The following is a 14,530-nucleotide window of genomic DNA, read 5'->3' on the forward strand; positions in this document are numbered from 1 at the left end:
CTTTATATGATTACTAGTAAAAAAGGCCCGTTTCTGACACAAATGAAACGGGCGCTAGCAAGGTTTTCCTCGGAGTGTGTATGTTTGGGAGAGTGTATGTGAGAGTGACTGTTTGAGAGTCGGAGTGAAAGTGTGATTGTGTGAGAGAGAGCGTGAGTCTGGGTGTGAGTGTGTTTGTGAGAGAGTGTGTGTGTGAGAATGAGAGTGTGTGCAAGTGTGTATGTGAGACACAGTGTGAGTGAGAGTGTGTGTGTGTGGGCGAGAGAGAGAGTGTGTGTGTGACACAGATTCTCTGTTTGAGTGAGTGTATGAGAACAAGCGAGTGTGTGAGTGACTGTGTGGCACATAGAGAGTGAATGTGATACAGTGTGAGACAGAGTGTGTGAGAGTGAGAAAGACATTGTATATGAGAGAGAGAGTGTGAGCCGTGCCCTCCCAATCCATGGCCATCTGTCCCCTGCCCCCTCCATTCATCCTTTTCCAGCAATTCCCCTCTGTCCCTGAGCCCTGCCCTCCCAATCCATGGCCATCCATGTTTGTCTGTCACCTGCCCCCTCCATTCATCCCTATCCAGCATTTCCCCTCTCTGCTTGAGGCCTGCCCTGCAATCCATATCCATCCATGCCCATCTGTCCCCTCCATTCATCCCTATGCAGCAATTCCCCTCTCCCTGAGTCCTGCCCTTCCAATCCATGCCCATCCATGCTCCTCTGTCACCTGGCCCCTCCATTTTTCCCTATCCAGCATTTCCCCTCTCTGCCTGAGGCCTGCTCTGTAATCCATATCCATCCATGCCCATCTGTCCCCTCCATTCATCCCTATCCAGCAATTCCCCTCTCCCTGAGTCCTGCCCTTCCAATCCATGCCCATCCATGCTCATCTGTCACCTGGCCCCTCCATTTTTCCCTATGCAGCATTTCCCCTCTCTGCCTGAGGCCTGCTCTGTAATCCATGCTCCTCTGTCCCCTGCCCCCTCCATTCATCCATTTCCAGTAATTCCCCTCTCTCCCTGTGCCCTGCCCTCCTAATCCATACCCATCCATGCTCCTCTGTCCCCTGCCGCCTCCATTCATCCTTTTCCAGCAAGTCCCCTCTCGCCCTTCCATGACCCCCCCCCTCGCATCCATGCTACGCTCTCTCCCATGTCCCAGCCTGGCCCGCCCTCTTCTTCCCCCCCCCCTTCGCATCCATGCCCCCCCTTCGCATCCATGCCTCGCATCCATGCCCCCCCCACCCCTTCGCATCCATGCCCCCCCACCCCTTCGCATCCATGCATCCCTTTTTTTTTTTTAAATTCTTTTTAACTTTACCTCCGTGGCGGTTCGTGCAGCGAAGCGTCAGGGAAGGAGGCGGCGCTCCCGACGTCTAGCTTTCCCTTCGCTGTGTTCCGCCTTCAAAACAAGGCGGAACACAGCGAAGGGAAGGCTAGACGTCGGGAGCGCCGCCTCCTTCCCTGACGTTTCGCTTCCGGATTTGTTTGTTTTGTCGCGAGGGCGGGGCAGAGACGGCTGGCTGGCTTGAAGGCTTCACACCACGAATCCCCGAACCCTTCAGCCTCAGCCTGGGAGTGACGTCAGATGGCTTCAAGGCTTCAAGGCTTCAGGCTTCAAGGCTTCAGACTTCCGGCTTCAAGCTTCCGGCTTCACAGAACGTTGTCTTCAGAACGTTCACGGTGCATTTTATTATATTAGATATGGACTCTGGTCCTGGGGAACTGAGTTCGATTCCCACTTCAGGCACAGGCAGCTCCTTGTGACTCTGGGCAAGTCACTTAACCCTCCATTGCCCCAGGTACAAATAAGTACCTGTATATAATATGTAAGCCGCATTGAGCCTGCCATGAGTGGGAAAGCGCGGGGTACAAATGTAACAAAAATAAATAATCATTAGTTTCAGCAAAAAAAAATATGGTTCTCCTTGTAGTTGCTCAGCATTGTCTCTGGCTCAGAAATTGATCTGCAGATGTTACTTCTAAAATACTTCTCAGTAAATTTCCTTTTAAAGGAGGTTTGTTTTTCATTAAGGATTTAGAAAATTTGGTTAAAAGTCTTGAGTCCAAGGTTTCTAGGCTTATAGAAGATTGCCCCAAACTTTCTTTTAAAGTTTTTTTTTTTTGTTTGTTTTGTGTGTGTATGTGTGTGTGTGTGTGTGTGTGTAGAGAATGTTTTAGGAAGTTCAGGAGATATACAGCAGGAAGAGAGTACTACAGTGCAGTAGATTTTCTTTTAGAGGTCTGTTCTTTTGAGGTAGCTGTAGAGGAGGCTGAGATTTCTCTACAGGAACATGGGTACTACCAAGAATTCACAATGAAAGTTTACAGGCCTGCTCTCTGGTGCCTTTGGCAGGAGGTTGACTGAAGTCATTTTACCAGAAATGGGCCCAGATAACAAACAAATCTTACTACAAGTTATTTGGGAAGGTTATGTTCTAGTCTAGAGTTTACCCGGCCTCATCTGGTGTTGGAATCGCCCTTTCATTTTCACCTAAATATGGCCACACTCTGACAGAGCTTATTGAAATTGGTCAGTTAGAAGCTCTGGTTTCAGTTTGCCTCTGGAAGACACAAAAGGATGTTGTTCAATTTATTTTGTAGTTCCAAAAAGAAAGCAGCTTAGTAGTTCTCATTCTCAATGTGCTGGTAGGGACAGCATAAACCCAAGCATCTGGATGGGTCTCGAGGGTTTCAAGGAAACAAAATCAGCATGGAAAAACTAGTAACCATACACTTCAGGTCCTCTAAGCATTTGGAGCAGAGAGATGATCATATGTAGTTTAACCACCAGTTGGAGTGTATCATGTTTGCAATTTTTTTTTTATAATAGCTGCTTTCATGATTAAAGGAAAGGAGCTTAAAAACCCTGGTAACATATGGATAGCAAACAAAAAAAAAAGCAGCACCACGGGCCTTTAAAAATGGAACACAGTTCTTTAATGAATGAGCCTTGTTTTTTTTGTTTGGACTTTAGTTTGTACTTCGTTCCCTCTCTTTTGTTATATAACATATGGATAGCATTCATACTTGATTCCCTGAAAATGTGTGCATAAGCTTCTTTTTAGGAAAAATTCAATGTTGAGTGTTTGTGATTTGAAAAATAATCTTTCTTTCCAGAAATGGATGAAAAGAACACATGCCAATCATCATACTCCGGAGGCCATGGAAACTTATTACCAAAGGTATGGTATGGTGTGACTGGCTATGCCAGTCAAGGTCTGTAGGGACACTGGAAAGAAGTCTGAGCAGGCAGGGAAACCTGGCATGGATCAGTGTCCCTCAGGAAAAGGGAGAAAAACTAGGGCATGAAATTATCCTATTCAGAAACCTCACTGTCCTATTCCTGGGGAATGTGTTCCCAGCATTACCAGAAGCTCTGAGGAAAAGGCAGGAAGGAGCAACTAACAGGAAGGCTAGGCAGGCTGGATGGAACCAAACCTTCTGGGAGTTGTACGCACAGCCATTTCTTTTGCAGGAAGGCAGAATATCTCATTAGAAACTCTTCCGAGTTACAGAGAGGGGGTGGAGCTTAAACTCTTTCCAAATGACAAAGAGCAGGGTATTAGTGTTTGCAGCCTTCCCCAACTGTGAAAAAGGGGATTTTTTTTTTGGGGGGGGGGGGCTTTTACACTCAGAACAGCCAGCATAGTAAGAAGAGATTCAAGCAAAAGAAAGCAAAGGAGAGGAAGAACTGGCTGCTAGGAAACTACTTGCCACGGAACAGAAAGGGAAGCCCTGGTAAACCTGAAGCTGACTTCACAGGGCAAAAAAAGAGAGGTGTAAAAAGGTCATTCTCCTAATAGATGTGCTATCTTCATGGAGGAAGGAAAGCTGAAATAGGAACAGTCCCATTTTGGGTAAGGCAAGAGTGCACTGTCAAAAAATGGAAGTCTTAGAGAGAGAGAGTGTGTCAGCCTTTAATAGGGAACTGTCTGCACCAAGAGAAGGAAGGCTTGGGGAAAAGCAACTTCTTTTGGAGTTGCATTTAGGAAGTAAATCCCAGTGGAAGGCTGTTAGAAAAAGAAAGCAAAGGAGAAATAAAGGGATAGTAATTCGGATAATCCTTGTTAGCACTAATACCCTGTGCTGGGCGAAGGGAAGTTCCATGACACACAAACCTAGAAGGAAATAGTTTACCTAGGGTGACAAAGTGGTTGGGTTTCTTAAGCTAATTGAGCGAAGTATTCTAAAGAGAATAGTAGGGACATACAAAATATATACATTTAAAAAGAATATGGCATTTTAATCAGGAAATGGACAGTTTTCAACCCCGAAGCATGATCACACCCTAACATTTTGTCTGAATCATCCCAACTTATTTACCGATACTTCTTTACTGTATTTGTCACTGTAATAGTACCCCTAAACTGTATTTGTTCACACCGGAGTCTGAACTATGTAAGCCACTTTTAGCCTACTAATAAGTGGGAAAAGGTGGGATACAAATGTAACAAATATCTAAATGTTATTAAAAGAATAAAATTTTGATGAAAAATGACACAGTACAAACCAACAGATAGAAAGCAGAAACAACTGTTGAGAACATTAATATATATCCTTGGCCCATGGCATCAATAACAGAATAATAAAAAATACATTATATAAAATAGAAGAGTGCATAATGGAATTAGAAGCTAAATTATAATTAAAAGATACACGTAAGTCTAAAATGGTGGCAGTGTGTTTAACAGAATGAGTATCTGTTCAGATATACAGTATGTCTGAAAAATACATTATACTGCCTCATGGGATAGAAAACATAAGAGGAGGAAGTACAACAAGAGGTCATAAACTAACATATGGAAATGGGACATCAACAGTAATGAAATGAAGAGGGGTAGTGAGAAATTGTATGTGCGACTACAAAGGAACTATACCTGTATAATTTATATACATGTGTCTTAAAAGTGCTCAGCTGGTATCGAAGACAAAAGCCTAAAGAATAGGGAAGTGGATAAAAGGTAGATATGTAACATCGGACAAAAAAAAAAGTGATACTGGTCTGTCATTTAAGCAAATTGGCAGAAAACAGAGCTCTGATTCGTTAGCTAAAAACTTCGGCAAAATAAAAAGGATTTAAATGCTGACAGCTGGCATAAATAAAACAACCCAGAAGGAAGTGACGTCACTAACCAAGATGGCCGCTTCAGAGCGGAGCTCCGCCGGGGCTTTTACTAAATTACGCTAATCTCACAGAAGAGTTTGGCTTTTTGGGGTCTGGAGGGGCAGAAAGCAGTCCTAGCATTATGCGGCCGAAGAAGAGCCTTGAGCGATTCTGTTTTTCGACGGTGCAGACTGAGAAATTGAGGGTGAATCTGACAGGCCCTGAGCGGAAGGAGACAAAGATGGGGGAGGCATATGGAGTTGAAGAAATGGAGGAAACCTGTGAGATTACTAAATCAGATGTTGTGGGCTAGTTTCAGGACTTAAAAGCAGACCTGGCAGGGGTCCGGACAGATGTACAAAAGGCCCTGAAGGATATCAGGGTAGAAATCCGCAAGTTGGGGACCGAGTTGGTGAGGTGGAGGAGGGGATGGCGACATTGAAATCAGATATGGGGAAACTCCATAAAACAGTCGATAAGGACAGTGGTGAACTACAACAAATTAAGGAGCAGCTGGAGAACCTAGAAAATAGGTTGCGACGCAGTAACTTGCGATTTAAAGGAATACCAGAACTGGATATTTTTGGCAACTGTGAGGCAGTGATACGGGAGCTGTGTTTATATATATTAAATCCAGAAGAGGGGAGCCCAGCAACTGGACTTCCGCATTGAACGTGTACATCGGGTTGCTGGGCCACAGTGAGATTCATCCCCGAGAGTATCGTGGTATGCTTTCTGGACTTTCCTACTAAGGAGAAGATTCTGCGTAAAGCACTGCAAAAAAAAAAAGAGATTTCTTGGAAAAATTACAAGATTGGAGTTTACCAGGATATGGCATGGACGACCATACTAAAATGCAGATCATTCCGCAAGGTAACAGTGTTTATGAGGTCAACTGGGATCTGCTACATGTGGCTTTTTCCATTTGCAGTATGGTTGATGGTGGAAGGCAAATCCTGTAGGGTGAAAACTCCAGAAGAAGCCTGGTCTGCACTGCAATCCTTGGGGTGCATTGGAGTTCCAGAACAGGCAAAGCAGTCGGGAGCCAACACGGAGTCTAGAGCGGATTCGGCTTGGCAACAGGTGGTGGACTGTGGAAAGCAGTTGGATAAACTTGCCTCCTGAGTGCCCCGAGGAGGGTGGACTGGTGGACAATGGCCTACTGAGCAGAGAACAATGTACAGATAAGATGACGAACTGTTGGGGGAGAAGTCCTATTTTCTTGATTTTGAAGGGGGGGGGGGAGGCGTCTGAGGTGTGAATGACGGGGTTGGCGGAGAGTGGACCCCCATGGATATTAGGACTATGAAGGGTTGGTAAAGTGGGTCTGAAAGAGTGAACAGTATGAATCTGAGGTTGAAGGGAACGATATGGAGGCATGACTGTTTTAGGGGATGGGGAAGGAATGATTGAGGAGTGAATGGGGGGTTGCTGGGAAACGAGGAGGGGTGGGATGGTATGCGGAACTAGTTTAAGCCTTTGTAGAGACGTAAAGTTAGAGGCATATTTTCAAAGCACCGAGCCTTCCAAAGTTCCATAGAAACCTATGGAACTTTGGAAGGGTAAGTGCTTTGAAAATATGCCTCTTATTCTTCCTGGGATGGCTGATCGAATAGATTTGAGATCAGCACAAGGCAAGGGGAGGGATGGGGTGGAAGGGCGAGTGGTTGGGGCAATAGGGGGACAAGGACAAAACCAAGGGGCTGATGATGGAGGGACCTCTGGGAGGTGCATAAGGGGTGGGGTGGGGGGACAAGTCAGGTCTATTTCTGCATTCAGACCTTTTGGGCTTACAGTATCAAATTCAAAGATTAAACCTTCTCCTTGTAATAAAAGGTTATTTTGATCACCTCCTCTCCATTTTGGATAGATTTTTTTTGAAAACTATAAACTTAATATCATCAATGGTATGGTTGAGGTCATACCAGTGAGAGACCAATGGTGTTGTTTGTATATTCCTACTTATACAGCTTCTGTTTGACTATTCTTGCCCTTACCATCCTTTATGTCTTCCCTATATATAGGAGATTACAAGGGCAGAATTATGATCTGTTCTACTTTTCAAGGAGTAGCTTCTATGGGTAGTCGAGTGCCTAAATGTATTTGTGATAATAGCATGTCTGTAAACTGAACATTTGTCACACTTGTATTGTGTTCTGGTGTACCTAAGTCCTGAATATCTGGGTCTGGTAGTCTTGATGGAACAAGTTTATCTCTTAAGTTTTTGCCTCTAGAAAATGCTATAACTGGTTTAATATGTTGGAAACAAGGATGTGTTTCCAATTTATGCCACTTTCTCCACACTTTTCTTTGGGTACCCCCGTTTCAAAACGTGTTGTGACAATTGAAAGGCCTGGTGTTCAAAGTCCTCAAAATTAGTGCATATGGATCGAAGACGAAGAAATTGAGAGTAAGGTAAATTGTCCTTTAAACTTCAGGTATGGAAACTTGTGAAATGCAAGTATGTATTTTAGTCAGTTGGTTTCCTATATGCTTTAGTAATGAAAGAGTAATTGGTTTTTGAACTATATCCAGGAATGGAATTTGATGGTGATCAAATTGCATCTTAAAGCGTAGATTATCATCACAGGTGTTCAACTAACCGTGGAAGTCATGAAGTCTCTCTCCACTCCCTCTCCATAAGAGTAACACATCGTCGATGTAGCGCTTATAGAGGATGATTTCTATTTTATAGGGATGGTCTTCCAAAAACTTTCTTTCAAATTCGGCTACATATAAATTTGCTACATCTGGAGCTATGGCTGACCCCATGGCAGTGCCTCGTATTTGCTGATAAAAATCGTTTTGAAAGGCAAAATAATTCTTAGTGTTGTAGTAGCAAAAGTGATGATAAGAAAATTAGGGATATGGGAATGTGTTTGTCTATTCTTTACAATATTTTCCAATATGACAAGTGATTCCAGCTGGATGTTCGTGTAAAGGAAATCTATGTCTAGAGTGACTAAAATGACATTGTTCAAATCTTCTGTGAATTCTTCTAGAAGAGTAATGACTTGGGAAGAATCTCTCACATAGGATGGTATTTGTGGCACAAAAGGACGTAAGAAAAAATCAACAAATTGTGATGATTGGTTCAAGCATGGAACCACTACCACACACTGTAGGCCGTTCAGGCGGATTGGTGAGTGATTTGTGAATTTTGGACAATATTTATTTGCTTTTCTTAAAATTGGTCTTAATATATCTTTCTAGTTTCTCCATACATATGGCTTAATTTTTAGTTATTTAATTTATCCATATGTAGCTAGTTTGGTCATAGTTCCACTCTTAACTAAGTATACACACATACATATGTTATGTTCCTATTGTTTGTCTCAATATCCAGTTAGCAACCTGATATCATGCTTTTATTATATATTATTTTTATAAAAAAATGTTTGTAATTTGATATGTTGCTTTCCAAATACTGGTGAGTTTTTCTTATTTTTTATAAACTCGCCTAATTACCTACCTTTTTCAGTTTTTACTATTTTTACGTAGTCTTAGTTCTCTATAAGTTGCACTGTCCTTATGAACAACTTCTCCCCAAGCATAGTCTGGTCATTTCTTTTCAACCTTTGTTACTATATCTCCTTTTTTTCTTTTCTTTTTTTTTTTTTTTTACACATTGTTCATTTGCTCTTTGTCTTATATTTTCTTTCCATAATATCTAGTGATTGTGTTACCCAGTGTTTAGCTGATACAGCCCCGGCTTATGATACAATTTGACGTCACAGTTGACACTATTCGTCATTACTAATTTGCATAACGTTATTTTAGACGTTATTTTAGACGTCAGCACACCTATACAGTCCTTTGTTGTACATTCACTGTGATCTCGGATACAGGCACTGATACTGTTTGCTTTCTGTGACTAGGTAAGTCACCACCTGAGAGTTTTTTTTTGATCCTTTGTGCCCCCCACCCTTTTTTTTTTTTATATGCTTGTTAGGCTATGGTCTTTCATTTGCTTTTCCCGTGCTTTTATTTTATTTTATTTTCCAGCATGATTCTTCAGCTGTATGTCTTTTATTCCAACACTTTTCTCTAGTTATTCCGTTTGCGATTTTACTTTCTTGCTCACATGAGTTTACTTTACACTTATTTTAGGTTTTTTTCTTTTTCTTGGGTTTTATTTATGCCAATTGTCAGTATTTAACTCCTTTTTATTTTGCCGAAGTTTTTAGCTAACGAATCAGAGCTCTGTTTTCTGCCGGTTTGCTTAAATGACAGCCTAGTATCACTTTTTATTTCTTTTTTTTTTTTTTTGTCGGGTGTTACATGTCTATCTTTTGTCCACTTCCCTATTTTTTAGGTTTTTGTCTTCGATACCAGCTGAGTGCTTTTAAGACATATGTATATACATTATACAGGTACAGTTCCTTTGTAGTCGCGTATACCATTTCTTACCACCTCTCCATTTCATTACATTACTCTTAATGTCCCATTTCCATATGATTATGACCTCTTGTTGTACTTTCTCCTGTTGTGCTTCCTATCCCACGAGAGGCAGTATAATGTATTTTACAGACATACTGTATAGCTGGATACTCATTCTGTTAAACTCGCTGCCAGCATTTTAGACTTGTTTGTGTATCTTTTAACTATAATTTAGATTCTAATTCTATTATGCACTGTTATATAATGTATTTTTTTATTATTCTGTTATTGTTGATGCCATGTGCCAAGGGTATATATTAATGCTCTCAACAGCTGTTTGTTTTCTATCTGTTGGTTTGTACTATGTCATTTTTCCTCAAAATGTTATTCTTTTAATAACTTTTAGATATTCTTTTTAAATGTATATATTTTGTATTATTTTTAGGGACTCCTGACGCAGGACTTAGGGGCCGAAACACGATTTCGTGTCAAGTCCATTTTATATTGAATATAGCTACTGATGTGAACTCTTTGAGTCCATTGAATTTATTTTGTGCATCATCTTCATCACCTTCGCTGTGCTTTGCCTCATGTGGAAGGAGAACACATTGGTATTATTAAGCGATATAAGAATATCCTAAGTTTTTTTTTCTTTGGAGGATTAATATGTTTAGAGACAATGGGTGGTTTGAACTTAATGTTTGCAAAAGATGGGAAGCATCCTATTAATTTCTTTTGGTGAAGCTGAATAAAGAGCAGTTCAAGAATACTCTAGAGTCTGGCTGTCTATTGGGGCACAGGATTAGCATCCAAGGGGAATAGGGACTAGTTGGAAGTCTGTTAGCCAGTAGATACAGCACTCTTAGCAGCTGTTCTTCCAAACTAAGCTCACTCTCAGTTACAGAGATACCTCCCAGGTTGATGACAAGGAGCTGAGTTTGGCACACCTCTATGGGGGGGGGGGGGTCCCTGCATTACAGTGACTTAAAATATTAGGCATAATGGCAAAAAAAGATAAATTGAGCTCAATTAAGCTGGTCTTGATTGTAAAGGGTAAAGGTACATTAAGAATTTTTCTCTCTCAAGAGAGCTTCTACCACTTCCTCTGCTATCAATCAATAATATGTTAATAGTTCTTGTGTCTCTTTCTCCTCAACCTACTACTACTACTATTTAGCATTTCTATAGCGCTACAAGGCATACGCAGCGCTGCACAAACATAGAAGAAAGACAGTCCCTGCTCAAAGAGCTTACAATCTAATAGACAAAAAATAAATAAAGTAATCAAATCAATTAATGTGAACGGGAAGGAAGAGAGGAGGGTAGGTGGAGGTGAGTGGTTACAAGTGGTTACGAGTCAAAAGCAATGTTAAAGAGGTGGGTTTTCAGTCTAGATTTAAAGTTGGCCAAGGATGGGGCAAGACGTAGGGGCTCAGGAAGTTTATTCCAGGCGTAGGGTGCAGCGAAGATAGAAGGCGCGAAGTCTGGAGTTGGCAGTAGTGGAGAAGGGAACAGATAAGAAGGATTTATCCATGGAGCGGAGTGCACGGGAAGGGGTGTAGGGAAGGACGAGTGTGGAGAGATATTGGGGAGCAGCAGAGTGCTTATCCTAGTCACTGGAGGAAGAAAGCAACGGTGTGGCACCTTGAACCGAATCTTCATCTACTGCCAAGCCCAGAGTGTTGTGCTGTGGTGTCTTACGTAAGTCAAAATGTGACAGATAGCAGAGGAAGATGAGGCTCTTGGTGCAACTTATGCTTCCTTCTCCTTCTTGGAAGTGGAATGGTTATCGGAGAATGAGGGAGAGTAACGGTAGAAAGTGACCAAGCTGATGCAGGCAGCTGTAAGATATTGAGTGTGAGGATTGGAGAGGCTATAGGTTGTATTGGGGGTAGATGACAGAAAGTTGTTGAAGGGATTTAAGGGCGCTCCATTTTACTGTTGGAGCTGCTAGGGGAAGGAGCGAGTGAACTCCTGCCCATCCTACCTCACTGGACCAGCAAGGAGCATAAGATAGGCCTTGGGAGGGCCTACAGGTGAGTGGGTGAAAGGGGCAGTGTTGCAAATGGGGGTATTTGTTGGAAGGGTAGACAACTCATGGTTGGTGGGTAGAGTTGGGTCAAGTTGGTGGGGGGTCTGGATTGAGGAGGCCAGACCTTATTGAGGCAGGGGGCAGGAGGAAGGGGAGCTCAACCACATTTTGGGCTGTTCCTAGGAAGTTATGTGGGTGCTGGTTCACATTTCAGCACCAGCATAGCCAACCAGACAAAGTTAGGACTGCTATTTGTGGTCTAACATACCCGATTAGCTAAGTGGGCACTGGTACTGAACATTGTTGGCATAACTCTTGACTCCTCCCTGCCCCTGCCTATGCCTCTGTTGTAATGCTCCTCTCCTGCCTACTTCCAAAATGGCCAGTAAAGGCAAATATTCAGTGGTTCTGCCCAGTTAAATGCTTCTGAATAATGGCAGCTGACCTGCTGAGCGTCATTTAAGCTGGCAAAAACCTCTTCTGCTTGCTTAAATCTCTTTGAATATTGAACCCTTAGGGGTCCTTTTACTAAGCTATGGGAAAAAGGGCCCTACGGTAGTGGCAGGAGCTGTTTTTACCGCAGTGGATAAAAAGCCCCTAAAAAAGGCAATGCAGGTGGGAGTGGGGGAGCACTAACCGCCACCCATTCAGGTGGCAGTACGGGCTCCCTCGGTAACCCGCCAGAAATGATGCGCACTTGAGCTGGAACTACTGCTGGTGGGTGCATTGGTCCAGTGGTAGTTCTGGAATGGCGTATGGTAAGCCCATGTTGGGCTTACTGATGCTTTGTAAAAGTACCCCTTCATTTTTATTTTACTTCATTTTATTAAATATTTAATAAGACATATACATTTTTATGCATAGTTACTTGATTTTCCAAATATGAACTTGTGGTTAGTAGCAAATTCAGGTATAATTGGTAGGTTGTTGCCTGAAAGGGCTTGCAGCAGGCCCATCCAATCTCGGCTCAGGCCCGCCCACCCAGTTTTAAGCGCAGTTGAATTAAAGCGCACAGAGCAAAGCCAAAGCAGCAGCCTTTCACTAATTCATTTCTACTGTCGTCATGCCATGGCTTGCTCACTACTACTACTATTTAGCATTTCTATAGCGCTACAAGGCATGCGCTGCACAAACATAGAAGAAAGACAGTCCCTGCTCAAAGAGCTTACAATCTAATAGACAAAAAAATAAATAAAGTAAGCAAATCAAATCAATTAATGTGAACGGGAAGGAAGAGAGGAGGGTAGGTGGAGGCGAGTGGTTACAAGTGGTTACGAGTCAAAAGCAATGTTAAAGAGGTGGGCTTTCAGTCTAGATTTAAAGGTGGCCAAGGATGGGGCAAGACGTAGGGGCTCAGGAAGTTTATTCCAGGCGTAGGGTGCAGCGAGACAGAAGGCGCGAAGTCTGGAGTTGGCAGTAGTGGAGAAGGGAACAGATAAGAAGGATTTATCCATGGAGCGGGGTGTAGGGAAGGACGAGTGTGGAGAGATACTGGGGAGCAGCAGAGTGAGTACATTTATAGGTTAGTAGAAGAAGTTTGAACAGGATGCGAAAACGGATAGGGAGCCAGTGAAGGGTCTTGAGGAGAGGGGTAGTATGAGTAAAGCAACCCTGGCGGAAGATGAGACAGGCAGCAGAGTTTTGAACCGACTGGAGAGGGGAGAGGTGACTAAGTGGGAGGCCAGCAAAAAGCAGATTGCAGTAGTCTAAACGAGAGGTGACAAGGGTGTAGATGAGGGTTTTGGTAGAGTGCTCGGAAAGCAAGGGGCGGATTTTACGGATGTTGTAAAGAAAGAAACGACAGGTCTTGGCAATCTGCTGGATATGAGCAGAGAAGGAGAGAGAAGAGTCAAAGATGACCCCAAGGTTTCGAGCTGAGGAGACAGGGAGAATGAGAGAGCCATCAACAGAAATAGAAAACGGGGGGAGTGGGGAGGTGGGTTTGGGGGGGGAAATGAGAAGCTCGGTTTTGGTCATATTTAATTTCAGGTGGCGTTGAGACATCCTGACAGCAATGTCAGACAAGCACGCTGAAACTTTGGTTTGGATGCAAGGTGAGATATCAGGGGTAGAAAGGTAGATTTGGGAGTCATCAGCATAGAGATGGTAGGAAAAGCCATGGGATGAGATTAATGAACCAGGGGAAGAAGTGTAGATAGAAAAGAGGAGGGGACCAAGAACAGAACCCTGAGGTACGCCGACAGGCAGAGAGAGATAGAAGTAGAAGAGGATCCACCAGAGTGAACACTAAAGGTGCGGAGGGAGAGGTAGGAAGAGAACCAGGAAAGGACAGAGCCCTGGAATCCAAGTGAGGACAGAGTATCGAGAAGTATGCTGTGATTGACAGTGTCAAAAGCAGCAGAAAGATCAAGAAGAATGAGGATGGAATATTGACCTCTGGATTTAGCCAGTAATAGGTCATTGGAGACTTTAGTAAGTGCAGTTTCAGTTGAGTGGAGAGGGCGAAAACCAGATTGTAGTGAGGAGAGAAAATCAAGGCAGCATGTGAGGAGAGAAAATCAAGGCAGCGGCGGTGAACAGCACGCTCAAGTAATTTGGAGAGAAAAGGAAGGAGGGAGATGGGTCGGTAATTAGAGGGACAAGTAGAGTCGAGTGAAGGCTTCTTAAGGAGAGGTGTGACCACAGCATGTTTAAAGGCAGCAGGGACAGTCGCAGTGGAAAGTGAGAGGTTGAGAATGTGACAGATAAAAGGAATAAGAGCAGGAGAGATGGCATTAAGAAGGTGGGTGGGAATGGGATCAGAGGAACAGGTGGTACATTTTGAGGAAGAAAGGAGGAAAGGGAATGAGGGGAAGGAGAGAGAGGGGAACGGACTAGTGGAGGGAGAGGTGGTGAGGTAGAGAAAGCAAGGTTTATCTTTCAGCTGATCTCCTAGTCCCACTACCTTTTGGGCAGACTCAGCATGGCAGTGAGTCGACTCGGCACTGAATAAACATGGTTGCAGCTCTTGACTTCGTGGTGACCTGCAGCGTGCATGACGTCCTTTTCCTTTTCAGCCCCC

General features: G+C 43.2%; 1 protein-coding gene across 5 annotated transcripts in view; it reads left to right on the top strand.

Annotated features, from left to right (window-relative positions):
- The window catches only part of C9H15orf41 (chromosome 9 C15orf41 homolog), a 493,434-nt gene that overhangs the window by 88,536 nt on the left and 390,368 nt on the right, over positions 1-14,530 (top strand). For 4 of the 5 annotated variants that reach the window (XM_030213799.1, XM_030213800.1, XM_030213802.1 and 1 more), the window contains one exon: positions 3,110-3,174. The exons of the other annotated variant lie outside the window; for it this stretch is intronic. In XM_030213799.1, coding sequence (XP_030069659.1) covers positions 3,110-3,174 — 65 coding nt within the window. The remainder of the gene's footprint in view (positions 1-3,109; positions 3,175-14,530) is intronic. 5 annotated transcript variants of the gene reach the window in all.

The sequence above is a fragment of the Microcaecilia unicolor genome, chromosome 9, assembly GCF_901765095.1.
Source record: "Microcaecilia unicolor chromosome 9, aMicUni1.1, whole genome shotgun sequence".
Lineage (NCBI taxonomy): Eukaryota > Metazoa > Chordata > Amphibia > Gymnophiona > Siphonopidae > Microcaecilia > Microcaecilia unicolor.